The 26,453-nt window shown below is 45.0% G+C and overlaps 2 protein-coding genes across 2 annotated transcripts in view; one reads left to right on the forward strand and one right to left on the reverse strand.

The window, feature by feature from the left end:
* Window positions 1–9,671, forward strand: part of AVEN (apoptosis and caspase activation inhibitor) — a 194,194-nt gene extending 184,523 nt beyond the window's left edge. The window contains exons 4-6 of the mRNA XM_033851414.2: window positions 5,080–5,175; window positions 7,997–8,357; window positions 9,172–9,671. Of these exons, the coding sequence (XP_033707305.1) occupies window positions 5,080–5,175; window positions 7,997–8,357; window positions 9,172–9,287 (573 nt within the window). The 3' untranslated portion in view covers window positions 9,288–9,671. The remainder of the gene's footprint in view (window positions 1–5,079; window positions 5,176–7,996; window positions 8,358–9,171) is intronic.
* Window positions 9,672–9,706: 35 nt separating this feature from the next.
* The window catches only part of RYR3 (ryanodine receptor 3), a 366,040-nt gene continuing 349,293 nt past the window's right edge, over window positions 9,707–26,453 (reverse strand). Inside the window, exons 95-104 of the mRNA XM_073799899.1 lie at window positions 22,940–22,982; window positions 22,329–22,456; window positions 21,828–21,888; window positions 21,412–21,558; window positions 16,630–16,764; window positions 15,163–15,319; window positions 13,258–13,322; window positions 12,749–12,849; window positions 11,672–11,723; window positions 9,707–10,794 (exon numbers count right to left, since the gene is read on the reverse strand). Coding sequence (XP_073656000.1) covers window positions 10,699–10,794; window positions 11,672–11,723; window positions 12,749–12,849; window positions 13,258–13,322; window positions 15,163–15,319; window positions 16,630–16,764; window positions 21,412–21,558; window positions 21,828–21,888; window positions 22,329–22,456; window positions 22,940–22,982 — 985 coding nt within the window. The 3' untranslated portion in view covers window positions 9,707–10,698. The remainder of the gene's footprint in view (window positions 10,795–11,671; window positions 11,724–12,748; window positions 12,850–13,257; window positions 13,323–15,162; window positions 15,320–16,629; window positions 16,765–21,411; window positions 21,559–21,827; window positions 21,889–22,328; window positions 22,457–22,939; window positions 22,983–26,453) is intronic.

A 26,453-nucleotide genomic window follows, 5' to 3' on the forward strand; every position in this document is an offset into this window, starting at 1 on the left:
GTATTGCTGCCATATTTTCCTCCCAAGGAGTTTTGATGATTCTCCAGGCAGGATTTCACTGAACCTTTCCGTACGAGAGACGACAGGTATTCTCACCCTTTTTAAAATGCACGGAGGATGAGTAAGTGCTGGCGTGGCATTTGCTTCCGACTCCGGGGCTGGAGCATACTATCTGATACAGTGATCAGACAGCCTGCCCACAGCTTCAGACAGGAGACCGGGCAGCAGACCTGACGGATAAAGGGCGGGACCTTCCTCCCCATTCCGCTGTCAGCTCAGTACACACAGAGTAGGTGGCTCACACCCCCAGGTGGGCTGGCTTCACGTTCAGTTGTTTGGGACGGACATTGACTTAAAGACAGAGGGGAGGGAAGTGACTTGTAAAATGACTTCCTGTTCCTGTACAAAGAGTATGTTTTATAATATAGAAAAATTTGGGAATTAAAAATATTTGTTTTTGCTCGGGTCTGTCTGGGCATGTACCTGAGTATGCTTTAGAATTCTAGCACAAGTTGTAAACAGACGAACGCAGATCATGGAGGAATTCAGTGAAAGCCAGACAACTCCCATTTCAACTCCTTTGCACCAGGTTGGCTATCAGAGAACATTTTGGTATCCTGAGAGTTTCAAATAATTCTAAGGTTCTTTATTTATCAAAACACATGTTCTTTATTAGATATTTTATTAGATGTAGCTTATTGGAAGATGAGTGAGACAGAGACCATGCTTGTTCATCGCCCTAGGCCCCTTACCTTAGCACAGTGGCTGACACATAGTAGATGGTAAATATTTACATGATAAATGAAAAAGAATGCAACATAAAGTAAGAGGTATAATGAATGAATGAACGTAATACTGTGGGAGAAAGCTGCTTTGGGCTGGAGGTGATTGAGAGTGGGAGCATGGGATAAAGATCATTTGAATGGGCCTTGGTGGATGGATGAGTATGGTTCTGGTAGGTTCTGTCTGGGGAACAACAGGAGAGTGATGAGATCTGAAAGACCAGGCTGTGCTCAGAGTCGGGAGCGTAGCTGGAGTGTAGCTGGAGTGTGGATTCTCAGAAGAGGCGGCTTCCAGTGTGGGTCTGGGTCACTTAGTACCAGTGGTTTGGTCTTCATTTTTATCTAGGGGCAGTTTAGCCTGTGGGTCAGAGCATAGACTTCAGAGACGCAAACCTGAGCGTAAATACTAGTTCTCATCTGGAAAATGGAACTAATAATAAAATGTAACTCAGAGTTGTCATGAGGATTATATTAGATTATAAATAAAAGTCCTTCTGTGCAGTTCCTGACACAGAGGAAACACTCAAAATTAGCTCTTATTACTACTGTTACTTGTTAACAAAAGTCTTGTTTAGCAAGACAATGGAAATGGCTAGACTGGACCTCTGCAATATTGGGAAGGAGCGACTGAAGAGGTCAGAGGCTGGAGGCTGGGAGACCAGGTAGGAGGAGGATATTACGTGAACGGGAGGGGACGTGGGCCGACAGCATGGGCCGTGAGATGGAAGACAGTTCACTGGCAGATGGGACTGCAGTGGAGGACGTGGTAGATTGCGTCACGGGCCAGACGTGAGACATGAGGACAAGAAAGATTCGCAGGGGCGCTGAGCTTCCCAGCACGCTGATGAGGTGAGCAGTGATGACTGATGGGGCGAGAGAAGGCAAGCCTGATTGTGAGCATCTTGAGTTGAAGTATTAGTAGGGCACATCCCAAACTGAATTCATCACTTCGCCACCGGCACTGTTTCGTGTCCCACATCTCCCCTCACTCGGTCCTCTTTATTTTTGCTTACTTGAGAGAGAAAAAGAAGAGAAGAATCTATCTGTCTATCTACCTGTCTGTCTATCTATCAGTTGTTCCTCATGTGCTCCTCTGTCCCCAGCACAGCCAGTGACATGAAGCAGTGAAGAGTTTGCCAGTGGGTCCTGGCGGAGGCCCCGAAGGGCACCCTGATGGGAGAGGGCCCAGTGCTGTCCCTGTGACTTGCCTTCATGTCTCTGTGGCTCACGTGCAGGGTGAGGGGAAGGTGGCCTGGCAGTCAGGGTCCCTGCTTCAGCCGTGTTGGCCCCATTACCGCAGGGGAGTTGGTCCCTTCAATCCATGAGTGGCGTTTTCAGACCTGTCCTTTGGACAGTGTGGGGACATGTGAGGAGGGAATGGGTGGGAGGAGAACTGAGGGTGAAAAAAATAGGTCCATTATTTTTTGAAAATCACCTGAAGCTTTTTTTTCATTCCATTCTTCAGTTGTGTTGACTAGCGACTTATTTAGTCAGTAGAGCTTCCTCGAGCAACCACTGAGCACTGGGTGGCACGCCGTGGTTCCTGAGTGCGTGGCTTTTAAGGGAACAGACACTCAGGCCCACCCCTGAGAGCGCAGTTCTGAATGAGGCCTGACGCTCTGTACACGGAAGGCGCCCAGCTTTCTCTGAAGTGTCGCTTGATCTGAGCACTTCCACTGTAAAGTGTCCCCGTGGTCCCTGAGTACCCAAATGAATGTGGACTGTGAGTGCTGTGGCTCTCGAGGAAGGTGCAATGGTCTGATCAGAGGCTGTAAGTGGAGTTTCTAGTAGGTTCGCTCCTCACCAAGTGGTGTACCTTTACGCAGACACTGAGACTCGGAGTCTGATTGGCTTCCTGGACAGGGAGGAAACCTTCGGGAATAGATTCTCACCACTGAGTCTGTGCGCACACTGATGGCGGAGAAGTGGGGTTGGAGGGACTTTGTTCTAACAGTCAAGGCTGGCCTCCTGCCCCCAGCCTCCGAATCTGCAGGAGAAGAGGCGCTGGGGTGGCCAGGCTGCGTGCTTCAACTGTGAGTGACTGTCAGCGTTGGCCAGGTGGATGTGGGGATGGGGCTCTCCGGGCAGAGATGACCCACCAGTTATTTACAACATGGAGCAAAAAAGCTAATTCATGGTGGTTATTCCAATTAAATCTATTTTCAAATTCACACTTTACTATTACAAGCAATTCACTTCAGCTCCCTTTATATCTAAGGCCTTCAGCTGTAGCCCTTTAGGGGACAAACTGGTGACAAAAAAGGGGAAGGCTTCTTACATCGTGGTGTTTGATGGTAGGTTCTAGGCTCTAGGACTGCTGCAGGGAGACGAGGAGAAATCACTGTGCTGGGCTGAAGTGTCTTGAGGTCCTCATGGAGGCGGTGCCCTATCACATGGGCCTTGGATGGTGGGTGGGAATTGGAGACGTGGGGAAAGGAGACACCCCAGCAGCTGAAGGTCCATCACTTGGGACTCGGCACATAAGCACAGCCTGGCCATTCCCTGGATCTCACAGACTTTTCATTGTTAACGATATACCTTGTAGCCGTGTCACACATGATGCAAAAGGGGGGAGGAAGTTTGGGCACTTCTAGCTGGACCCCAGCACGTCTCAGCGGGCCTTCTCCAGAGAGCTGAGACAGCAGCATGTGAATGGTTGGCAGGCATCGTGGACGGAAAGTTCTTGCTCTTTTATAGGCTGAAAGCAGGGGGTCTACCCGGGTGACTTTGCAGACACCTTGGCAGTGGGAAGGGTGAGATTTCCAGTTTGTAATGTGGTGACTTACTCATGGGTTAAGCATTCAGGATCACACTTTTCTAGTGGTTTGAGAGGTCTTCTCCAAACTTCGAAACAAAGACTGGCCATGCTGGTCTTGATCAAGCACTTGACGTGCTGAGTGCAGGACTGCGGCAAGGCCTGCACATGTAGTGCATTTCCCACTCTCCTGCTCCCTAAATACTCTGTGTTTTTAGATGTAAGTTCCTTTTTTTTCCAGGGTGAGGGGCCACATCTGCTGCCGCCAACCTTGCTTACCGTAGAGCTAGCCATCTCCGGAAACTTTCAGAAGGGCAGTTGAAAAGCTGTATTGCTTCTTTTGATCCCTGTGTCCTGCTGTTGTGAGGCTCAGGGGTTCGAGTGGGTCTGCGTTTAGTGTCGGCGCTCTACTTGAGAGCACCAGGAATGACTCCCCACCTCCAGTCATTATAAACCCATCTACCCAAGGCCTCCTTACCGTGGAATGGGGATTAGACTCCATGACCCCTGGGTGGTGTTCCCTAACTTGATATCAGTGATTGCAGCGTAAGTCATGGTTCTACCTGGGTCTGTGATAGTCCCTGGTAGACAAGGTGGGCCGTGGTGTCTGCCTCTAGTGTGGCGGCCACCTTCTAGTTTTTCCTTCTCTTGGGTGGCCGGGGCACCTAGAAACAGCCGTTAGGGGTCATGCAATAACCTGGACCGTTTTCTCAGATGTGGTCAGTTTGTGAGGGCACTGCCTGGATGGGATTTTGCGTCTATGCACGGGAAGGGAGTTCAAGGGACTTACAGCGTTGGCCTCACACAAAGTGCTGCCAGCTGGAGGGTAAGTTTCCATCCTCTGCTTTCTGGTTGGAAGAGAGAGAAGCGTATACCTCATGGGCTTCTTTGGCTGTGACTGTCCTCCCCATCTGACTGCTGAGACAGCTCTTCCCTGCTCTCCTGAGGGCCAGCCATCTGAATCTGGGGGGGAGATGTCCAGTTAGATTTCATTAAGTGCTTTGAGTTTTTTTTTCAGTAATTCCAAGAGCATCCGCAGGTTCCAGGTTTCCGTGCAGCCTTGATGTGAGGTGATCACCACCCTGCTGCTGCTCTGGCAGCCTGAGCTGTGGCTCAGGAAGGTGCTTTTGGTTTTGCTTATCTTAATGCAGAGATGGTAGAAATTAGAACCATATCAAGTGTGATTTATGATCTGATTACTCCCAGCTAAAAGTAATAGATGATTTATTTACAGTTACTACCTATCGTCTTGTGCTCTTTTATTTCTGAAAGGTCATATGTAATCATCTTTTTTTTTTTTTTGCGGTACGCGGGCCTCTCACTATTGTGGCCTCTCCCGTTGCGGAGCACAGGCTCCGGACGCGCAGGCTCAGCGGCCATGGCTCACGGGCCCAGCTGCCCCGCGGCATGCGGAACCCTCCCGGACCGGGGCACGAACCCGTGTCCCCTGCATCGGCAGGCGGACTCTCAACCAGTGCGCCACCAGGGAAGCCCCATATGTAATCATCTTGATCAATAATCTATCTTTTTTTTTATATATAGAATTCAGCATTTTATGTGGACTGTGAGTCATTGGTTCGAGCCCTTCAAGAACTGCCTCTCTCACTCCGACTCAATGTTGCTGCTGAATTGGTCCAGGTAAAAACCCTGACAGCATCCTGAGGCTGGTATGAATTAGGGCAGGAGAAGAAGAAGAATGAAAAACATCCCCCTGCAGGATGTTTCAGACTCAGCTTTTCCTTTCATCAAGCTGAGCGTTTTGTATCAGGTAGAATTTCGTAAAGTTTTGAGGGAGAATGAAATACTTTCTAAAGGTTTTTTCATTTTATATTTGAAACATTTTAAAGGATCAAATGTAATAGAATTGAATGAAATGTAAAAGTATAGAGTCTGCCTTGTATTGTACTCAAAATGTTTATGTGCCAGGCTTTGTGTTAGGCACTAAGGTTACCGTGGTGAACAGACAGGCACGGTTCCTGCCCTCATGGAGCTTAATCTATTGGGAGAGACGGGTATTGATCAAGTTATCAAATTATAAGCCCTGTGAAGGGGAAGGACAGTATGCTGTGAGAATATGTAATAGTGAACCTGATCGACTTTGGTGTGATTAGGAATGGCTTTCCTGAAGAAGTGGCAGATAAGCCGAGATCCAAAGCATAAGAACATTCGAGTTGGGATTTAAAGAAGAGTGACCCAGTCAGATCTGCATTAACAACTGTGCTAATAACAATAGCAGTAACAAAGAACATTCTGGCTGCAGGATGGAGAGAGGGCTGTATTGGGGTGTCTGTGTTTAGGGTAAATCTGCACTTGCACACCCATGCAAGAGTAGAGCGGATGAGGGGAGGCAAATTAGGAGGCCACTGCACGGCTCAGGTGAGTAATACTGTAGCTTGGGCCAGGCTAATGATGGTAGAGATGGCAGGGAACTGGACTTTACCAAGAGGTGTATTACAAAAGTAAAATTAACAGGACTTGGTGAAATACTGGAAATGGAGAGGGAGCAGGGAAAGAATTTTCTAGGTTTTCCAGCCTGTGCAACTCAGTGGTAGCTAGTATTAGGAAGGGTGAGGCTTGGACATTATGGGTTTGTGTCTCTGAGATGTCAGAGTGAAAATATTAGTCAATTGGATGTAGAAATTTATAGTTCAGAATCAAGGGCTGGAAATATAAATTTGGGAGATATCGGTTGTAAGGTAGCTAAGAGCGGAGCCATTGAATCGGCTAAGAGAGGAGGGGCCCAAGGGCTATACCAGAAGGAACTTTGAAATGTAATTGTGGCTAGATTGGATTTTGTTAAAAAGTGAAACCCTAGGCAGTACTAGTTGTCAATAGAATCCCAGCAACTAAAGTGATCAGTTTTGTTCTGCAGTTGAATGTGATGCTAAGCGTGAGCATAGGCAGGCATCAGTGGGTATCCACCCAGCTGTCTCTGTGGCACTCACGTCAAATTTAGGGCAGCAAGTAGAACTCAGGCTGGAGGACACTTAGGGGCAGAGAAGTAGAGAGGATAGCATTTGCCTCTGATGGGGAATCACCCTGGGACGTCTTTAGGAGTGTTTGGGGGTATTGGGGCTTGTCTTAGTGATTGGGTGAGCACTCCTCTTCCTCTGGCTGTCCAGAGATGGTCAAAGTCCTGACATACTTGGTTTGATCCCACACAATGAGGAGTGGTTAACAGAACACATCAGGGAAACACAGATGAAGGTGATGGGGGCCCCAGGATTGAGGAGAGAAACGGGAAGTGGTGTGAGCATTTGAAAGTGAAGGATGATGTTGTCAGAGGCAGGCCTCAGAGGAAAGATATAAAATAATTGTACTTTTGTAAATAGTAACTTTTAACTATCTAGCCAGGTTTTCCCACTCCTCCCATGAGGGAGAGCGGTTATTCTCAACTGTGTTTGCATGTTAGACTCACCCGGGAGTTAACAAACAAACAAAGACAATGCCAGCCAGCCAGTGCAGACCCACTGAATGATTCCAGGATTAGAACAGGGGACCACATCCCATCTTCGCCCTGCACACTGACAGTGCTGGATGAATATTTAAGTTCCTGTGTAAAGCCACGCGGTCTTAAAAGCCCTAAGGAGCTATTAGCAAACTGGATCTGCTCAGGATGCTTAAATGTACAAATAAGGGGACAACACCTCCAACAGCAGCTGACCCTCCTTCTGAACCTACCCACTGATGCCAGCCTGGTCACCACAGGCCTCCCTCCAGAACTGTGGTTCTCAGCCTTCCTCTACATTACAGTCACCTGGGGGGAGGGTTTAACTTTATTAAATTATAACATATAGAGAAGTGCGTGCGTAAGTCTTTACACATGCAGATCAAGGATCAGAACGCCGCCACCACCCAGAACCTCCCCCCACCCCCCGAGACAATACTTCCCTAAGACCACTATCCTGACTTCTCATACTAAAGATTAGTTTTGCCTGTTGGGGGCGTTTTTACAAATGTAATCAAATGGAATGTTTTCTTTCCTGTCTGGCAATTTTTACTCAAATAATGTTACTAACGGTCATTCTTTTCTTCTTGGTGAATTTGTTCCTTCATCTCCTATATTTGTGCATCTTAGTTCAGTGAACAGATCCGACTTGCTAATTACTTCTCCGTGACTTTTTACAAAGCCTGCCTCGTCGCAGGCTTAAGTGTACATTCACATAGACATACAGGACTGTCCATTCTCAGGCTGGTGACAGGAGTGCACAGCCCTTTTGATTTCAGCTCTGAGCAGGTTGGCACAGGGCTGAGGTGGGCACGGTAGGGAGGTCTCCCACACTTACCCCTGCAGCAGTAAGAGGGGTGCTGGCAGGACCTGGATGGAGACACTTTGTGACCTTCCTGTCTGAATTGAGTTTCCTACTCCACAGAGTCTGATGGCTTCCTTTGCTTTAATTTCTGCTTAAGCAAATACGGCAGGACTCACATTAACTCAGATACTGTGCTTCTCTTTCAGACGGCCCTTCCTTTAGAGCTTCCTCAGGTGAAACCAAAGAGAAATAATGATGGCAAGGGACTAGGGATGCAGTTAAAGGGGCCCTTGGGGCCTGGAGGAAAGGGGTCCATCTCTGAGCTGAAATCTGCTGCCGCTGGCTGCCCCATGTACCTGGGTAAAGACAGCCTAGGACCGGGCCCTTCCAAGGGTTCTCAGAACCCCGCTTCCCCACTGCAGTCGGCAGCAGATGATTTGGAAGAAGAACTAGATCTGCTGCTTAATTTAGATGCGTCTGTAAAAGAGAGCGGTGACATCTTAGCAGACCAGACAGCTCAGGACCTGGAATCTGAGAAAGATGAGGAGGTGGCCCAAGAAGAAACAGGTATGGTTTTCATTTTATTCCCCATCCATCTTCTCGATTCTGGTGTTTTTCTGAGAATAGCTTCACCTCTGTCACATCCCTACACATCTTCATCAGTGTCTGACATCGATCTGGCCTTGTCCACTGACATCTATTTCTGTGCTCACGTCTCTGCTTCCCCCTGAGCTGACCTTTCTGACAACATTGCTCTCACTCGATATTACTGGGCTTCCAAAGCTGCTACCTGCCTGATTGCAATCTTAAACCCGGGGCTACAAATTGAACTCGTGCTGTAAAAGGCATTTCGATACCCGTGGCCTCAGCTGTGCAGCAGCAGACCTTTTAATCGACTGTCTGAACAGGCCTGTTGATCAGTGCTTTGTGCTTCTTGCTTGCTATTTCGATCTTGGTGGTTTTTTTTTTTTTTTTTTTTTTTTTTTACAAAAGAAGACTTCCTCATTTGTGCATGTTCTGTTAGATGGCGGGCCATCTGACAGGGAGAGGCCTAGTGACTGCCCCGTCCATACACTGCATTCAGGACCCTTTAATGGCTTTAGTTTCCAGGAAACTAAGCTGTTAGTCTTTTAAAAAAAAACTAGTGAACTGTGAGATTCATCATCCAAATAAATAGAAGAGCAAATCTCTACTCCATTTATGAATTTGTTTAGGTATCACTGGATCTTCTTAGGGAGCAGGAAAATAATAGAACGTTTCCCCTTATCGTGAGCGAAGTCAGACTTTGGCTGATTTCCAGCATGGATCAAACCCCAGGGAAGCGTTAACCCTCGGTTCTGGCACTAACGTGAAGTTGTTAACGTTGCTTTTATTTTTTTAGATCCTGCAAAACCGTCTGCGTTGGAAGGAAAGAACGTGGCATCTGAGCAACCAAGTATATCCAGAAATGTTACTGAGGAAGAGCTTGAAGATTGGTTGGACAGCATGATTTCCTAAACTCGATGAAAGAAAAAAAAAGAGAAAGAAAATGAAAAGTGCCTGAAGCCAATTTTGGTTGCCTTGTAAGGGAAGGCGGGCCCAAGGCTGTCCTTCCAGAACAGCTGGTTTACAAGCAAGGCCCGAGCCCGTGCGGCCATCACGCTTAGCAGTAGACGCCTACCTCCCCCATGTTCAACAAATCCGAAATGAGACAGTAAGCGGCTCGCTGCATTTGTTCTCTGGCTTAGTAACTGAATAGACTTCTTAAGGGCAGGAGATGTTACGGCCCTTGTGTCCAGTTTCTTCCTCTCAATTTTTACAGCATAGCGGGTGCAGCTGATGAAGAAAGCTAAGCAAACCAGGCATGCATTTGGCCAAAATAAACAAACGCTGGTTTGTGGATTTTTTTCCTTCCTTTCTTTCTTGTGCGGGGAGCCGTGGGCTGTTTGTTAGTCTCCTGTCCCTTTTCCCAGCACCACAGGGTGGTTGTAAATCATCCAGAAAGGGGGCGTTACAAGAGGCCAAACCGTGAGTTGGTGATTATGACTTTATTGCAGTGGGCACTTCGTTTTATTTAAGGAGATTCACCTAAACAGAGCAGCTCCACTACTTACAAGGGAGACCATAAAGCGTTACTCTATTTGGCATAAGATTGAGATTTTTTTCTGAATTTTCAGTACAGTACTTTTTTTCTCTGATAACAGCAGTTGACAAGCTGTTACTGAAAAAAAAAAAAAACATATGAATAACCTTTGAGTGCAGTTTCATAAAGTAAGACAGAAGATCCACACAACTAATTAATGGAACTGTCCGTCTCGAACATAAATGTAAAAAACTTGCATAGCTATATCTAAAGAGGTTTTGTAAGGCACTTACTCGATACTTCAGTGTCGACAAAGTGGCGGTTTGTTTGTTTGTTTCTATTTCTTTAACTGCTTAAAGCTTTTCAAGCTGATTCTGGATACATTCACTAGCAAGTACCATGGGAAAAATTAGACTGCAGTTTTAAAATGATTTTTTTGTAGCTCAGACCGTGAGTCACTAGTGGAGTACCATCATGTGGAATTCAAGTGTTTAAAATTCCAGGTATTGTGCCTCCCAAACTTCCTGCTTCTCTAGCCCTTCCCTCAGTGGTACCATCCCAACGACCTAGTTAGAACTGAGAAACCTGAAGGCTTTCTACTAGAGCTTCCTTGAAGCTGGGCCGTACTCTTTTTTTCTTTCAACATTTTTGACAGGTTATCTCGCACAGTGTACGTCCATTAGATACAAAAAGCCAAATCAATTCCAAAATACCACAGATGTGTAACAAACACTTCCTTGTAAGGGAGGCATTTTAGGAAATGTCACTTTTCAAATGTGTTGCAGAACTGTTAAGAGAAGGATTTTATTGACCGTCCAGAATGGTGGAGGCTTCTTTCATTCCCATTTATCCAAGCTGATCTTCGTACTGTTTCCGGAAGCAGTCACCAGCAGGGAAGAAATCCCAACACCTTTCTTGGTACATCTTCCAGACATAAGATTCCTGAAATAACGGGAACAAAGGAGACTTCTTTATAAACCACAGTAAGCTGGAACACAATTTATTTTCCCTCTCTATGTCTCCCTTTGGGAATCCTGATGTGGATAAATGTGAGGCCCAACTGGTACATTCTTTCTTGCACTGTTCCCAGCTCAGGCTGTTTTGGGAGCAAGAAGTTTCTCCCTTCTTTTCTCCCTTCTTCTGACCGCCCCCCCACCAAAACAAACAAAAACCCCACAGTGAGACCAACTCGATGATCGCCACTAAAAATACTTAAAGATTTAGCAGAGGGTTGACTCCATGCCATTTGTAACTGGTAGAAGGCAGAATATACGAATCCAATGACGTTTGACTATTTGGTAAGCTACCTTTTCCTCCCCTATTCTCTGTCTTTACACTGCTTTTTCATACTTAGTCACAGAACCCCTCTGACACATACTTTCACGCACCCTGTCACACCCACACCTCCGCATCCCTGTGTCACCCACACAGGAGGTCGTTATCTTTCTTAGGCTGTCGTCTCACCATTTTGCTCCGACTCTCCTGCTCTTTGTCGGAGCCACCCACTCAGCTTTGCATTGTCTTTTTCTCTGTAACGTTCTCCCCACCTCCAGCTATTCTGCCCTGAAGCAGCAACTATAAGGATTTAGAAAATGTCAGTGTTTGCTGGGAAGGATAACCAAGGGGGCCTTTTGGAATAGGTGGGAGTTGCCTTAGAATTTTGGCTTCTTAAGTCACAAAGAGATGGTGGAACAATGCAGGAAGCAGTGGGAAAACGCACAGAAGAGACAAATGGGGGTCACCTCTCTATTTCAGATATCCTGTGCTCTACTGAGGCTTGACGTAGAAAGGGGAAGCTCTATCTTAAGGTGTTTCTCACCTGACCTGTGTGCTCTGTTTCATCTTTATTAATCAAATACATCAGGAAGAACCTGGAACGAGGAACAAAGGTTTAACAACTGAGAAAAAGACAATATTAGATTCTTTGGTTAGAAAACCAAAGTCAAGTGAGCTGGAGAGAGGATTAAATACATTGTTCAGCATCATGCTGACTCCTATACCTTTCAGAATAGGGGAAACGTGGCATGACAACATACGCCATCATCTTCTAATAATAATACACATTTATCTCAAAATTAGCCTTTTTGTGAGCAGAGGTCCTTAAACCTTGAGCTAAGATCACTTGTGAGGAAGAATTTTGGCTACCATTTTATTGTTTTTTAAAAAAGTCCTAAGGTAAACAATAAAATGGTAACCAAAACTCTTACCATATAATTCTTAGTAGGCCAATTTATCATCTTATAAGAATACAGAATTGAAATTTTGTGTGTCTCAAAGATACGTTATGGAAAAGTAAAAATATTTACTCTCACTCAGTTGCCCTGGAATTCAGCAGCACGCAGGTGACGGGCCGCCTTGACGAGAGCAAATATGAATTGGTTGAGAGGAAGGCCTGACTGGAGGGGGTTCAAAGGAGAGTGGGACGACAGAGATTGGAGACCCCGAACATGCACACTTTTCCAGTTTTGCTGGAAGGGAAGGGGAAGAAGCAGGACAACAGCTGGAAGGAAAAGTGGGGTCACAGCCTTTTTTCTTTGTTTAGGATTAAAAAATATTATATGGTGATAGGAAAAATTCAGCAGAGAGGAAACTTGCTGGAGTTAATATGACCTTGATTGAGAAGGGATGGGAGCTAATTCCAGGTTGAGGGGCTGACATTTGCTTGGAGCAGAAACAGTCTGCAGCGCACACCTGTCAATCAGAACGGGGAGGGGCAGGGCCTATGGACAAAGACACGGGCTCACGGGGACTCCTGCAAGCTCTTTCCTAATTGCCTCTGCTTTCCGGAGACCAAGGAGGAAAAGGCATTGGCAGAGCGTGAACTACAGGACGTAACTGTATTTTACTCACTGTTCCTGGCCCTGCCCCATCACCTTTGCTGACCAAGGATACTCACAAGTAGTTGGCTAAGTTGTGCTCTTGTAAGGTGTGTGTTTCAAAACCATGAGGGGTCGTGTCAAAGTAGTCATTGCCGATCCCACAGATGAAACATTTCGTCTAAGAAGAATAACAGGGAGAAAAGGCATGAGTAGGCGTGACATTACAGGCAGGTAGCAAAAGGGTGAGGATCTCTGCTTGAATTGAGAGACACTAAAATATTTCTGTCTTTCATGCTTTAGGCTGTTAGTCGTCTTCTCCAGAGTGTCACATACCTAGCTTCTACCTAGTGGAGGGTACTTGCTCCTTCCTAAGCCTGGGGCATGGCGGAGGCAGCAGGTGGGGGTGGGGGTGGTGGTAGGGTACAGAGCAGGTAGATGGGCCCAGAGAAGAGGACAGGCTTGGAAAACAATCATGGTTGGTAATTTTGCCTAGGGCTGGCCCTAAATAAGAGTAGAACCTACTGTTTAAAAAAATCCATGTGCTGTGAGATAACGGAAATCAAGTTGGGATTTAGTAGAACGGTACCTCCATATCCTCTCGTACTTGTTCCTGCTGGTCTCTCAGCTCCCCAAAAGCATCAATAATAAGACCTGGAATTTTAAATACAAAGACAAACAAAACACTTCAAATAACCTGTTTAGTCAGGGCAGAGGAATGATAGATGGAATGGCAGAGGCTATTTTGTTCTGTTAAAAAAAAAATGTGGAATATTACTCAGCCATAAAAAGAAACAAAATTGAGTTACTTGTAGTGAGGTGGATGGACCTAGAGTCTGTCATACAGAGTGAAGTAAGTCAGAAAGAGAAAAACAACTACCATATGCTAACACATATATATGGAATTTAAGAAAAAAAATGTCATGAAGAACCTAGGGGTAAGACGGGAATAAAGACACAGACCTACTAGAGAATGGACTTGAGGATATGGGGAGGGGGAAGGGTAAGCTGTGACAAAGTGAGAGAGAGGCATGGACATATATACGCTACCAAACGTAAAATAGATAGTGGGAAACAATCGCACAGCACAGGGAGATCAGCTCGGTGCTTTGTGACCACCTAGAGGGATGGGATAGGGAGGGTGGGAGGGAGGGAGACGCGAGAGATATGGCAACATATGTATATGTATAACTGATTCACTTTGTTATAAAGCAGAAACTGACACACCATTGTAAAGCAATTATACTCCAATAAAGATGTTAAAGAAATGAATTATAAAGCTGAATGATACAATTAAATCAAAATTAGGAAAAACACTTGTGTTTTCAAATGCTGAGTCCCGGCTAATGCTTTCTCATGGTTCCTCTTACAGCGCCTCTCAGCAGTATTTGACGCTAACTATTCACTCCTCCTGGACTCTCTTCTTGTCCTTCCTTCCTTGTCCTACTGTTTTGCTTGGCTGTTCCCTTTCTGTCTTCCTTATCGGCTCTTCCTCTTCTAGTCCCTGAGGCACTGATATGCATCATCAGGGCTCCTCCTCAGTTTCTTTGCTTTTCCTTCTGGGAAGTCTCTACGCCTACATCTTTGACCACCACCACCAATGGATCCCATTTCTTTGATTTTTGTATTCATTAATATTTGTCTTGTGTGTCCTTATTGAATGTAATATTTCTATCCTATTCCATTCCTGACTTGTCTCTTGAAAGACCCATTACAGTTAACTGCTTATTAGCCCTCAACACCTGCACGATGTCTCATAGGTACCTCAACTTGGCATGACTCAAACTAAATTCATCACCCTCTTTCTCTAATTCCTGACAAGCTACTGACCAAAATACCACTACCTCTACCCCGCAAGGAAGGAAAACACATGTCACACTCTCACAGATCCTCTTTCTGCTGCTTCCCACCCCATTGCGTGGGAGGAAAAGGATCAGGGCAGGAATCATGAGGATGTGGGGCAACACTAGCCAATGGAGATATTTAGGAAGCAGAATGAGACAGAAATGATCAACTTAGAGTGGGTAATGAGGGAGTGGGCGAGGGGAGTCCTCTGTAAGGATGCTCAAGTTTCCTGTATCAGTGCCTGGGTGTATGTTTGCCTTTATGTATGGTAGACGTTCAAGAGATGTCTGTTGGGGCTTCCCTGGTGGCGCAGTGGTTGAGAGTCCGCCTGCTGATGCAGGGGACGCGGGTTCGTGCCCCGGTCCGGGAAGATTCCACATGCTGTGGAGCGGCTGGGCCCGTGAGCCATGGCCGCTGGGCCTGCGCGTCTGGAGCCTGTGCTCCGCAGCGGGAGAGGCCACAGCAGTGAGAGCCCCATGTACCACACACACACACACACACACACACACACAAAAGAGAGATGTCTGTTGAATTAACAGGTAAGCGAATGCATAAACCTCTTTACATAAAACAGTTAAGTCAGGTGCAGAAAGGCAAAGAGAATCAGATTGACTGAGCCCCATGCAGATGACATAACTGGCAAGCATACCTTGGATGATGGCCAGCAGGATGACAATGACGAAGAAGAAGAATGTAATGTCAAAGACGATGCGGTACATTTCATACGGGTCCCCAGCGGGGTCTTCAATTTCATCGCCAATGCCACCTCCAGCTCTCACTCCCACGTACATGTGGAACAGGTAACACTAGAGAAGAAAAATGATGGCGATTCAGGTAAAAGGTGCAGAGTTTTGTTTGTTTTTACAGAGATGGTCAGATCATTCATGTAACAAGATCAAAACATGACAGCCCTGAGGCAGGAGAAGGGTGCTCTTCACAATAACACATTCATGCTGCTAACTCTGTCCTCTCCACCCTCTGGTTAGCTTGGTGTCTATAAAGATGGAAAGGCTGCTGTTCCACGTAGCCTTTAAAAGGTGTTTTTTGCTCTTTTCTTAAAAACAGTTTTGAACTCTTTGACACACACGTGAGAATTCACTCTAGGTGTGTATAAGTTAAAAGAACTTTCTGCCCTGATGAGGATGGCCTATGCCGGATACGAGTTTTCTCTCACTTAAGTTTCAAGTGCCAGCCTGGACTTGGGGCCGGGCTACAGCCTCCGGGAAGAGGCCTCCCCTACTTGGCATCCTCTGCGCACCCGGGAGGGCGGGGCTCCCTGCAGAATCTCCTCCCAAGTGCCCGTGTGCTCCAGGTAGGCTCCTGGGCCAGGGCTCACAGAGCAGGCTGCCCTCTGTCTCTCCTGACTGGCAGTGATGGCTTTGGGATGGGAGTGTGGAGGCAGTCTCATGGCTGGTAGATCAAAAGCCAGTGGCAGCACGGAGCCCACGCTGGTCATACGGTTGCTCTTGTGCCTGTAGTGTTGCTGTCTCATGGGCTGCTTGCCCCAAGAAAACTCATGCAGAGATTTTAGCCAAAAAGCATATCTATTTTCTGGAGAAACAATCACAGGCGGGGGCAGGGGGTCAGTGTACTGTCACCTGTCTCTGATACACACATTCTTTTCCTGAAATCTGGTCACGATAAGCGTCTAGAGATGCTACTGCAGCTGTGCTGGCTCACCCTGCGCTGTGCCCTTCTATGCGCGCAGGAGCCCCAGCCCCGCCCTGACCCAGTCCTGCTGCTGTGACATTTTTCAGACGACATGGCTGTTCTGAAACAAGCCCCACTGGCTTGCTGAAATAAACGGAGCACCAGATTCATGGGACTTTGCTCTTAGCTCTCAGAGGCAAAGAATCAGAGTTTGACTTCCGTGAGATACAGACACAGGTAACTCACGTCTTCGCCACACACAGATGTGGATGGATGGTGATCTGCTTAGCTGTGTGTTTCTCCTTCCGCCTGGGCCCCGACAAGTGGTCTATTGCATCACTTCTGTCTTTCCAGGACCCACCTCCCTTTCGGATGAGACATCAGTGTTCTACTCTCATCTCTGTCCTGCTCTGCCCACAGCCCTTCTGTCCCAGCCACGCCAGGTGACCCTACAGGGAATTCTCACCGTCATCATGTCATCACACTTCATGTCGGGCTCATCGTCGTCTTCACTTTTGTTGTAGAACTTGCGGAAGAAGTTGAACGCCACCACGGTATAGAGGTAAACCACCACGGCCAGGAGACCGACAGTCAGGACCAACTGGCAGCGGAAAGAGAGAGAGAGAGGGAAGAGGAGGTGGGTCTTCTCCACCTTGAAAGGTTGGTGGGAGACTCCAAGAAAACAGAGGAAAGGGGAAAGATGAGGGGTCTGGAACGAAGGCTGTCATACAGCAGGTGCCGAAGGAAAGCAAGATCACAGAGAGAAACAGGCTTATTGGGAGAAAAGAGTAATGATGGACTGTTATGGAACAAACTGTGTTCCCCCAGAATTCATATGTTGAAGCCCTAACCCCCAGTACCTCTGAAGGTGACTGCACTTGGAGATAGAGCCTTTAAAGAGGTGATTTAATTAAAATGAGGCCGTGAGGGTGGGCCCTGCTTCAATCTGACTGGTGTTCCTACAAGAGGAGGAGGTTAGGACTCAGAAGGAGAGATACCAGGTAGCCGTACGCATCGAAGGATAATCAAGTGAAAAAGCAGCAAGAGGCAGCCAGCTGCACGCCAGGCTACCCACACCTTGATCTTGGACTTCCAGCCTCCAGAACTGAGAGGAAATCAATGTCTGTTGTCTAAGCCCCCAGTGTTCAGTATTTTGTTAAGGCAGCCCGGGCAGACTAACAGCTGGGGTACTGCACGGGGCGCATATAAACTACACAGGGATTTAAGGATGAGAATAGTGACGGTGCTCTGAGGATGGTTACTTTGTTTTTTCACAGAGATAGCAGGGACCCAAGGCTTCAAGATGTCGCTTTCACTCTAACGCTGCTTTTATTTATTTGCTTATTTATTTAATTGAAGTAGAGTTGATTTACAATATTGTGTTAGTTTCAGGTGTACAGCATAGTGATTCAGTTATACACATACATGTATCCTTTTTCAAATTCTTTTCCCACTTAGGTTGTTACAAAATATTGAGTATAATTCCCTGTGCTCTATACAGTAGGTCCTTGTCGTTTACCTATTTTATATATAGTAGTGTGTATATGTTAATCCCAAACTCCTAATTTATCCCTCCCTACCCCGCTTTGGTAACCATAAGTTCTAATGCTGCTTCTAAAGAAACTACAAGAAATTAATATAACATTGTTAATCAGCTATACTTCAATAAAAATTTTAAAACATATATATATACATATATGTATAACTGAGTCACTTTTCAGTACAGAAGAAATCAACACACATTGTAAATCAACTATACTTCAATAAAATTTTTTAAAAATTAAAAAAAAAAAGAAACTACAGATTCCTTGGGCTCATGGGTATCCCTACATCACAATATTTCATAACTAACCATGAACTGGATAACTGTCACAGCTTTGAAGTTACTATAAGAATTATAATTGAGCAAAGTGACATTTTTCATAATGAAGAAACCTGCCTTGGACCTTTGCCAGGGACATAGGGCCTGTTTGTTTCTCGGCTTTCAGAGGCACAATAAATGAGGACTACGCAGGACCTGCTCATCGGGCCTATACCAGGGACTAGGTGCTGGGCTGGAGCTGTGAAGATCAACAACATAAAATCTTTCTTTGCCCTCAAGCTGCTACACAAAAGGGAGTGGGCATGATAAGTACCAGAACAGACATATTCAGCAGCTTCTTGAACAATGAACTTAGTGATTTGAACCCTGGATAGCAGACCTCACGGAAAGCAGCCGGTTTCAAAAAAGAGAAAGAATGTGGGCTTTGCACCAAGGAACAAATGGGCTGGAATCTAAGTTCTGCAACTTAGCAGCTGTGTGCTCTTGGGTGAAATACTTAGCCTCGCTGAGCCTCAGTGCTCTTCTCTCTCAAGTGAGTGTAACACTTACCTTATAGGGTGGTTGTGAGCCTATTGCAATACCCGGCATATGGCACAAACTGGGCACATTTTTTTTTAACAATCTTGCCAGAGTTTAGTCGGCAAGCCCATATAAGACATTCATTGTTTAATAAATGCTGGAGAGGGCGTGGAGGAAAGGGAACCCTCCTACACTGTTGGTGGGACTGTAAATTGATAGAGCCACTATGGAGAACAGTATGGAGGTTCCTTAAAAAACTAAAAACAGAATTACCATATGACCCAGCAATCCCACTCCTAGGTATATACCCTGAGAAAACCATAATTCAAAAAGATATACGCACCCCAATATGCAGCACTATTTACAATAGCAAGGACATGGAAGCAACCTAAATGTCCATCAACAGAGGAATAGGTAAAGAAGATGTGGTACATATATATACAATGGAATCTTACTCGGCCATAATAAAGAACAAAATAATGCCATTTGCAGCAACATGGATGGACCTAGAGACTGTCATACTAAGTGAAGTAAGTCAGACACAGAAAGACGAATATCGTATGATATTGCTCGTATGTGGAATCTAAATGGGTACAAATGAACTTATTTACAAAACAGAAGTAGAGTCACAGATGTAGAAAACAAACTTATGCTAACCAGGGGATAAGGGGGTGAGGGATAAATTGGGATATTGGGATTGACATATATACACTCCTATATATAAAACAGATAACTAATAAGAACTTACTGTATGGCACAGGGAACTCTACTCAATACTCTATAAAGGCCTAAATGGGAAAAGAATCTAAAAAAGAGTGGATATATGTATATGTATAACTGATTCAATTTTCTGTACACCTGAAACTAACACAACATTGTAAATCAACTATACTCCAATAAAAATTGTCTTTTAATTAAAAGAAATTCATTGTTTAAACTTTTCATTTAAGGTACAGTTTTGTATAACGCCGTTAAACCAAATCAACAAAATCTGGACTTTCTATATCTGAGTAAAGGGGAAGAAAAGAATTCTAAAAGAACAAATTGTAGAACTGGCATTCCATAAATCCCGTTTTGGGAAATGCCACCTTTATAGGATAAAACTTCCCAAGACACACATGGAAAAATAATACACAATGCCCTTTCTCCCAGGAACCTATAAGGAAGTATTTACCACTCTCTAAGCAAACATCTATATCACAGGTTCTGTTATTACCTCCCCAAACTTCAGCTTCTTGTATGTGGCAGCAAATTTCTATCTCTAGCTTTCCTCCCTTCTTTTTAGTGTCAACTGAGAAACCGGCGCCACTACCAGAAGCCTAGAAGAAATAAACCATCGTAATACCTGATGATCTGGCACCCTTTCATTTTAGAACAATTAAAGGTTAATCTGACCTTTTTTCTGGTTGGAATTTTTATTTTTTAAGGTGTACAATGTGATGATTTAATATATGCATACATTATCAAGTTAATTAACATATCCATCACCTCACACAGTTACCGTGTGTGTGTGTGTGTGTGTGTGTGTGTGTGTGTGTGTGTGTGTTTGCTGAGAACACTTAAGATCTACTCTCTTAGCAAATTTCAAGCATACAATACAGCATTTTTAACTATAACCACCATGCTTTACATTAGATCCCTGGAACTAATTTATTTAATAACTGAAAGTTTGTACTCTTTGACCAATGCTCCCCATTTCCCCCAACACACCCAGCTCCTGGTAACTACTGCTCTACTCTCTGGTTCTAGAAGTTTGCCCTTTTTATGATTCCCCATATAAGTGACACCATACAGAATTTGTCTTTCTGTGTCTGGCTTATTTCTCTTAGCATAATGCCCTCTAGGCTCATCTATATTGTTGCAAAAGGCAGAATTTCCTCTTTGTAAATGGTTGAATGATATTCTACTGTACGTTCATAACAAATTTTGTTTATCCATTCATCCACTGATGGACACAGGTTGTTTCCATATCTTGGCTATTGGGAATAATGCTGCTGTGAACATGGGAATATAGATAGCTCTCTGAGATACTGATTTCGTCTCCTTCAGATATATATACCCAGAAGTGCAACTGCTGGATCATGTGGCAGTTCTATACTTAATTTTTTGAGGAACTGCCATACTGTCTCCCCTAATGGCTGTACCAAGCTGGGTACATATTAACTCCTTTCTTTTCTCCCTTCTCCTGTAGAGATTTAGAGATGTGAGGGAACATGTCTCATTCGTGGATTTGCACTTAATGAGGAATAAAATGCTAGGGAGTTTGAATCTGTTCACAGGAGGAGCCATTAGAGGACTTTAATCGAGGGATTGACCCTGACAATTCTGTAGAAGACAGACTAGATATTGATGAGACTGGATGTAGAGCAATGACTAGATAGGTATATATAGAAACTGCACACATACATGTATATAACATATATAGCTCTATATGTCTACCTATGTACACATATAGCTGTATATATGTGTATATATGTATAGATCTATATATATCTAAGTCATTGGTCTTTTTTTTTTTTTGGCTGCGTTGGGTCTTCGTGGCTGCACGCGAGCCTTCTCTAGCTGATGCAAGCGGGGGCTACTTTTGGTTGCGATGCATGGGCTTCTCATTGCGGTGGCTTCTCTTGTTGCAGAGCACGGGCTCTAGGTGCGTGGGCCTCGGGAGTTGTGGCACGTGGACCCAGCAGCTGTGGCTCGTGGGCTCCAGAGCTGAGGCTCAGTAGTTGTGGCACACGGGCTTAGCTGCTCCGCGGCATGTGGGATCCTCCCTGGCCAGGGCTCGAACCTGTGTCCCCTGAGTTGGCAGGAGGGTTCTCAACGACTGCGCCACCAGGGAAGCCCACTGGTTATGTTCTTTCCTAACCGTATCTAGGTCCCTCCTGTTCTGCAGCAGTATAAACCCCATACCTGTTTGCCATTGTGAGTGACAGATGACAGAATAGTCCTCAGAGTCTTGAAGCCCATCGCGATATCCAGCAGATGAGCAGCGAAGAAGAAGTTGTTGTAGTGGCCCAGGACTGACATGGTCGTGTACCAGGCGAGGTAGAGAAAGGACTGTGGAAATGGAAGAAATTGAGCAGCTTTTCAGGCATTCAGGGGACTGAGGTGCTTTGAGCTGGCCCAAGAATTGCCAAGTCAAGCCCCATCTGCCTCATACTACTGCACAAGAGAGGAGTGTCCCCCCAGCACCCTAGGGCCCTCTGTCTTCGCCCAGCACTCCCTGCATCTTCCTGAGCTGCCTCCATAGCTTGTTTCTTTGTGGCATCTAATGACATCCCTGGACTTGGGGCACAGAATTTTGCTTTCCCAGATGCCATACTTACATTGTCAGTAAAAACAACTCCCAGCTTCCAGATATGGTACTTCATGTCGATGGAACTTAGCCTAAAGGGGAACAAATCATTTCAAAACTTAAAAATGTCAAGATTTAGTTAAGTGTTTAATAAGGGGAAAAAATGAATTTTTTTCTCTCTTGGGTTTAATAACCTAAATACAGCTCTGAGGTTTATCAAGTTGTATGTGTTCACCATGAGAATGAGAGTGGCTGAATCACACACCCTGAAATTTTAATTAGTCTTTCTCTTTCAGCTCTATCAGGCATAAAGGCTGATAAGTCTTTCAATTTTTTTTAAAGCAGTGCTCTCCACCGCCCCCCCCCCCCCCCCCCCCCATATTTTAGAACCTAGAAGAAACACTTAGGCGAGACCAGAGTCTAAGACAGCGAAGACATGACTGTGAGCTTTCCCTGTAGCACAGGGAAGAGGACTGGAAAGATAAAGGGTCTAGTCAGCCAGACTTTGGGATTTAACTCCTAAGCTCTGTACCATGACACCAGGGAGGCTGCCTCTGCTTTGGTCTCTTCTACTGGGCTAAAGTCGAGGGCATTTTTGTCCAACCCCAGGAGTTCAGCAATGCGTTCTGCTCCGTAGAGATCTCCATACTTGTTGATCACCTAAAGCAGAGAGGAGGACAGGGTGAGCTCAGGCCGTGCAGCACCACCAATGTTTTCTCCAGCCCCAGTGCCGTCAGAGCTGTGTTATGCTCTGGGCTCTTCCAAGGGGTTGATAAAGACATGAGTCAAAATGCAAAAGGAAAATAAAGAGAAAAAAATAACCTCCAGAGAAAACAGAAGTGATACAGACAATTAAGTGAAAACTGCTTTTCTAGCTATCATTTAGCAGGAGAGAAAAAACCTAGTATGTAGAAAACAGTGATTTTGTTAAGCTGATTAAGGCAGATGAGTATAGGAACTAAGCCCCAAACCTACATGCGTTCATATAAAACCCCTTCTGTGGCTTACTCTTCTCGAGATGCCATCATAAAAGCACCATTACATTTATTCATGTTCGTATATGGAGAATTTAAAAAAACAATTTACATTTCTTTGGAGGTCATGGAATTTACTCCCCCTGCCCCGCCCCCCAACAAGGCATACCTTTCTCTTTACAAACTTGTCCCAGTAGTTATTAGGAAAAGATCTGAAGAAGAAAACGAAACAGGGAGATTCTTAACATCAAGGCAAGCACATCAAGAAACTTTGCAGTTTGTCTGGACCTGTGATCTTTTGGGGTTTTGTCCTGCTCATTGAAGAATTCAAGACTTGATTGAAGTTCAGAGTCACCGCAGGTCTGATTTCTGGTTTCACTGCTTTGCGGTGAGTTCTGAAACACTTGGAAAGCTCCTTTGCATTTTCTACTTCAAAATTATGGTTAAGAGCCAGGAATCGTGATGACAGACTAGCTAGAGGCAGGGATATGTGTCTTGAGCTCAGTGTAACTAGAAACCAAACCCTGCAGGAAACACATGCATTCAACCTTCCTTCACTGAGTGCCCACTTTATGGCAGTAACTGGGGTAGGTGCTGGGGACACGGTGGTGGGAGGTGTAGACAAGGTCCCTAACTATGAAGTTTCCAGTCTGGAAATCACCGTGAGTTAATTTACGTGGGGGTTTTCTTAATGGAGCGCTCTTCTGCTCTGTTCTCCATTCCTGCATAACTCCTGTGGGGTGTGCTTTTTTTTTTAAGATTGTTTTGGGATGTGGACCGTTTTTAAAGCTTTATTGAATTTGTTACAACATGGCTCCTGTTTTGCTTTTCTGGCCTCGAGGCGTGTGGGATCTTAGTTCCCCCGACCAGGGATCGCACACGCACCCCCTGTACTGGAAGGCGAAGTCAATAACCACTGGACCGCCAGCGAAGTCCCCAGCAGTCTTGGTCTTAAACATCCAAATGCCACTTAAAAACAAAGCAAACTGCTAATAGATTTTATCTACGGGGGATGGAAGTAATTATTTTGACCTCCTTCTTTGTCCATTATTCTGCTACTTGATCTTTTTCATGAATGGTATTTAGAATCCAAAAAGTGGAAAATTCCACAAGTGATCCTGCAGGGCCAGTGACTAAAGGCTCTGGTCAAGACCCTTTCACAGATGTGATCTTACTTTGATCTGAATATTCTTGGCTCCTGACCAGGTATGTAAGCTCCTTCAAGGTCGAAGCCATAATTCCACTTGGTAATATTCCTTTAAGTGTGGGGTAGGCCAAGAACCTTCAGAAGGGAAATGCATAAATAAGTGACAGATCTATATATGAAGGGTCAAGAAAAACAACATAAGCTGCTCACCTCTTGGAAACCAGCAGAATGCACAATGAGATGCTATTACACACCTACCAGATGAGCAAAGTTATCTGAGGATAACAAGTGCTGACAAGGAGGCAGAGAAGCAGGAATGCTCACAGGGTGCTGGTTTAATGTAAATGGGGGCAAACATTTGCATATCCTACTATTCAGCAAGTTCGTCTCCTGCTACCTACTCCAGAGAAACTCTTTTATTTGTGCACCAGGTATAAAAATACTCCTTACAGCACTGTTTCCAACAGACACTAGTGGGAAACAGTTGAAATAGCCACGGTCAGGAAAATGGATAAATGCACAATAATATACTCCTAATGGAAAATGCTACAGTTTTGAAAATGACCAACTCGGGCCACACATATCAACGTATTCAACTGATGAGTTCTTGAAGAGGGTGCTGAACAGAAGATTCAAACGACAGTACAATGCGTATAGTATAACTCCATGGATATGAAGCTCAAAACTAGTTAAGATGAAACCATGTATCTAGGGACACATACCTAAGTGGTAACACTATAAACTAAGGCAAAAGAATGGATAGCACTGAAGTCAGGAGGGTGGTTAGCTCGGGTCCGGGGAGGATCCGGGCCAGAGAGGATAACGTCTGGGACCTCAAAGTTTTCAGCGATGTTCCAGTTTTAAAGCTTTGTAGTTCATTTTATTACTGTACTTTAAAATGTACGTTTTTATGTTTTCTTCTATATGTGTATTTAACAATACAAAAATAAAATTAAAAAAGAAAGCTCTCCATGACATACAGTTAACTCAAAAAAGAGCAGGTTACAAAGCACTACATGTACACTGATGCCATTATCGTGAAGGAATAACGGAAGTTCATTGATCTAAATGTTTTAAAACAGCTGTTTTTCTTATACACGCGTTTCCCTATTCACGGGCATTTCAGCCACTTCAAATAAATGTCAGCAACTGTCCTTGTTAAAACAGTTTAGTGTTCCTGTCTCATTACCTCCTTAGGGTAAACTTCTAGAAAGTGAACTGCGTTCTTCCTGGGACTTTTAGGCTATATCATCTTGTGCCGCAGACACGAGCGTCACTGATAATTACAGAAAGCTTACCAAGGAATGAGATTATTTGATATTCAAACTTTCTATACTATAATAACAAAGGGTCAGAAATAAGTCTTAGTAGTTTCCCTTATTCTTCCTTAAAAGTGAGGAGATTGGCAGTGACCTGCAGGCCTGAACACGCTTTTGATTTGCCTGCTCACACCTATTTTTCCCTAGGAGAGGAGTCTTCCCTTTCTCGGGACCATTAAGAAAAGCTCGGCGGTGCCTGTGTGGAGCTGCCTCTCTCCATCTGCCTGGCCGCCTCTGAAGAGTAGAATGTTCTCCTGCAGGGGTCAGGGTTGTCGTTTCTAGATGTGCATATTTTATTGGCACAGCCGAGAGACTCAACAGTCATCTTGTTCACATATTCAGCCCTATTTCTTGACTTTCCTTTCATCCCATTAATGCATCTTGCAACTCTCATTTCCCTGTTGTGAATACACCGGCGTTAGAGCATCACCTTTGCTCACGGTGACGGTCGTTATTTTCCTAAATTTTTATTGTGGTAAAATATACATAACTTAAAATGTACAATCTTAATCATTTGGCCATAATCCCTGTGTTGTACAATATATCCTTGTGGCTTATTTTATACCTAATCGTTTATGCCTCTTAATCCCCGCCCCTATATCGCCCCTTCTCCCTTCCCTCTCCCCGCTGGCAACCACTGGTTCTCTGTATCAGTGAGTCTGCTGCTTTTCTGTTACATTCTCTGTGTTGTGTTTTTAGATTCCACAGATAAGTGATATCATACGGTGTTTGCCTTTCTCTGTCCGACTTATTGGTGATGGCCATTTTTCTGTAACAGGGGAAGGGAATAACGCACAGCCATGCGCCAGGCACTGTACCAAGCACGTGACAGTCCATTCACGAGGCCTCCCAGGACTGCAGGCGGTGGTATTCTCATCCCTCTATTAATGAAGAGGAAACTGAGGTTTATAAAACCTGATTCCCTCGCCCTAGGTCACGGGTGTCTACGTTATCAAGCTGACTCAGTATTCTACCTCTTTGCCTCTAGAATCAATGCTTGTCTCCACCACGTTAGCACTTGTACACGTGCCTACCAGGAAGGCAGGCTTCACCCCACGGGTCCTAACATCCCCACCCAGATGGGCCTATTTTAACTGCCCGTGGGACTGCCTATCAAATTATATTGGGAGGCGTTCTAGTACCAACCAGGCTATTTGTTTAGGGAGAAGACTTCAGAGACGGTGCTGTCACAGGGCTGCTGTGCCATCTGGGGACTC

This window comes from Tursiops truncatus, chromosome 2, assembly GCF_011762595.2.
Source record: "Tursiops truncatus isolate mTurTru1 chromosome 2, mTurTru1.mat.Y, whole genome shotgun sequence".
NCBI lineage: Eukaryota > Metazoa > Chordata > Mammalia > Artiodactyla > Delphinidae > Tursiops > Tursiops truncatus.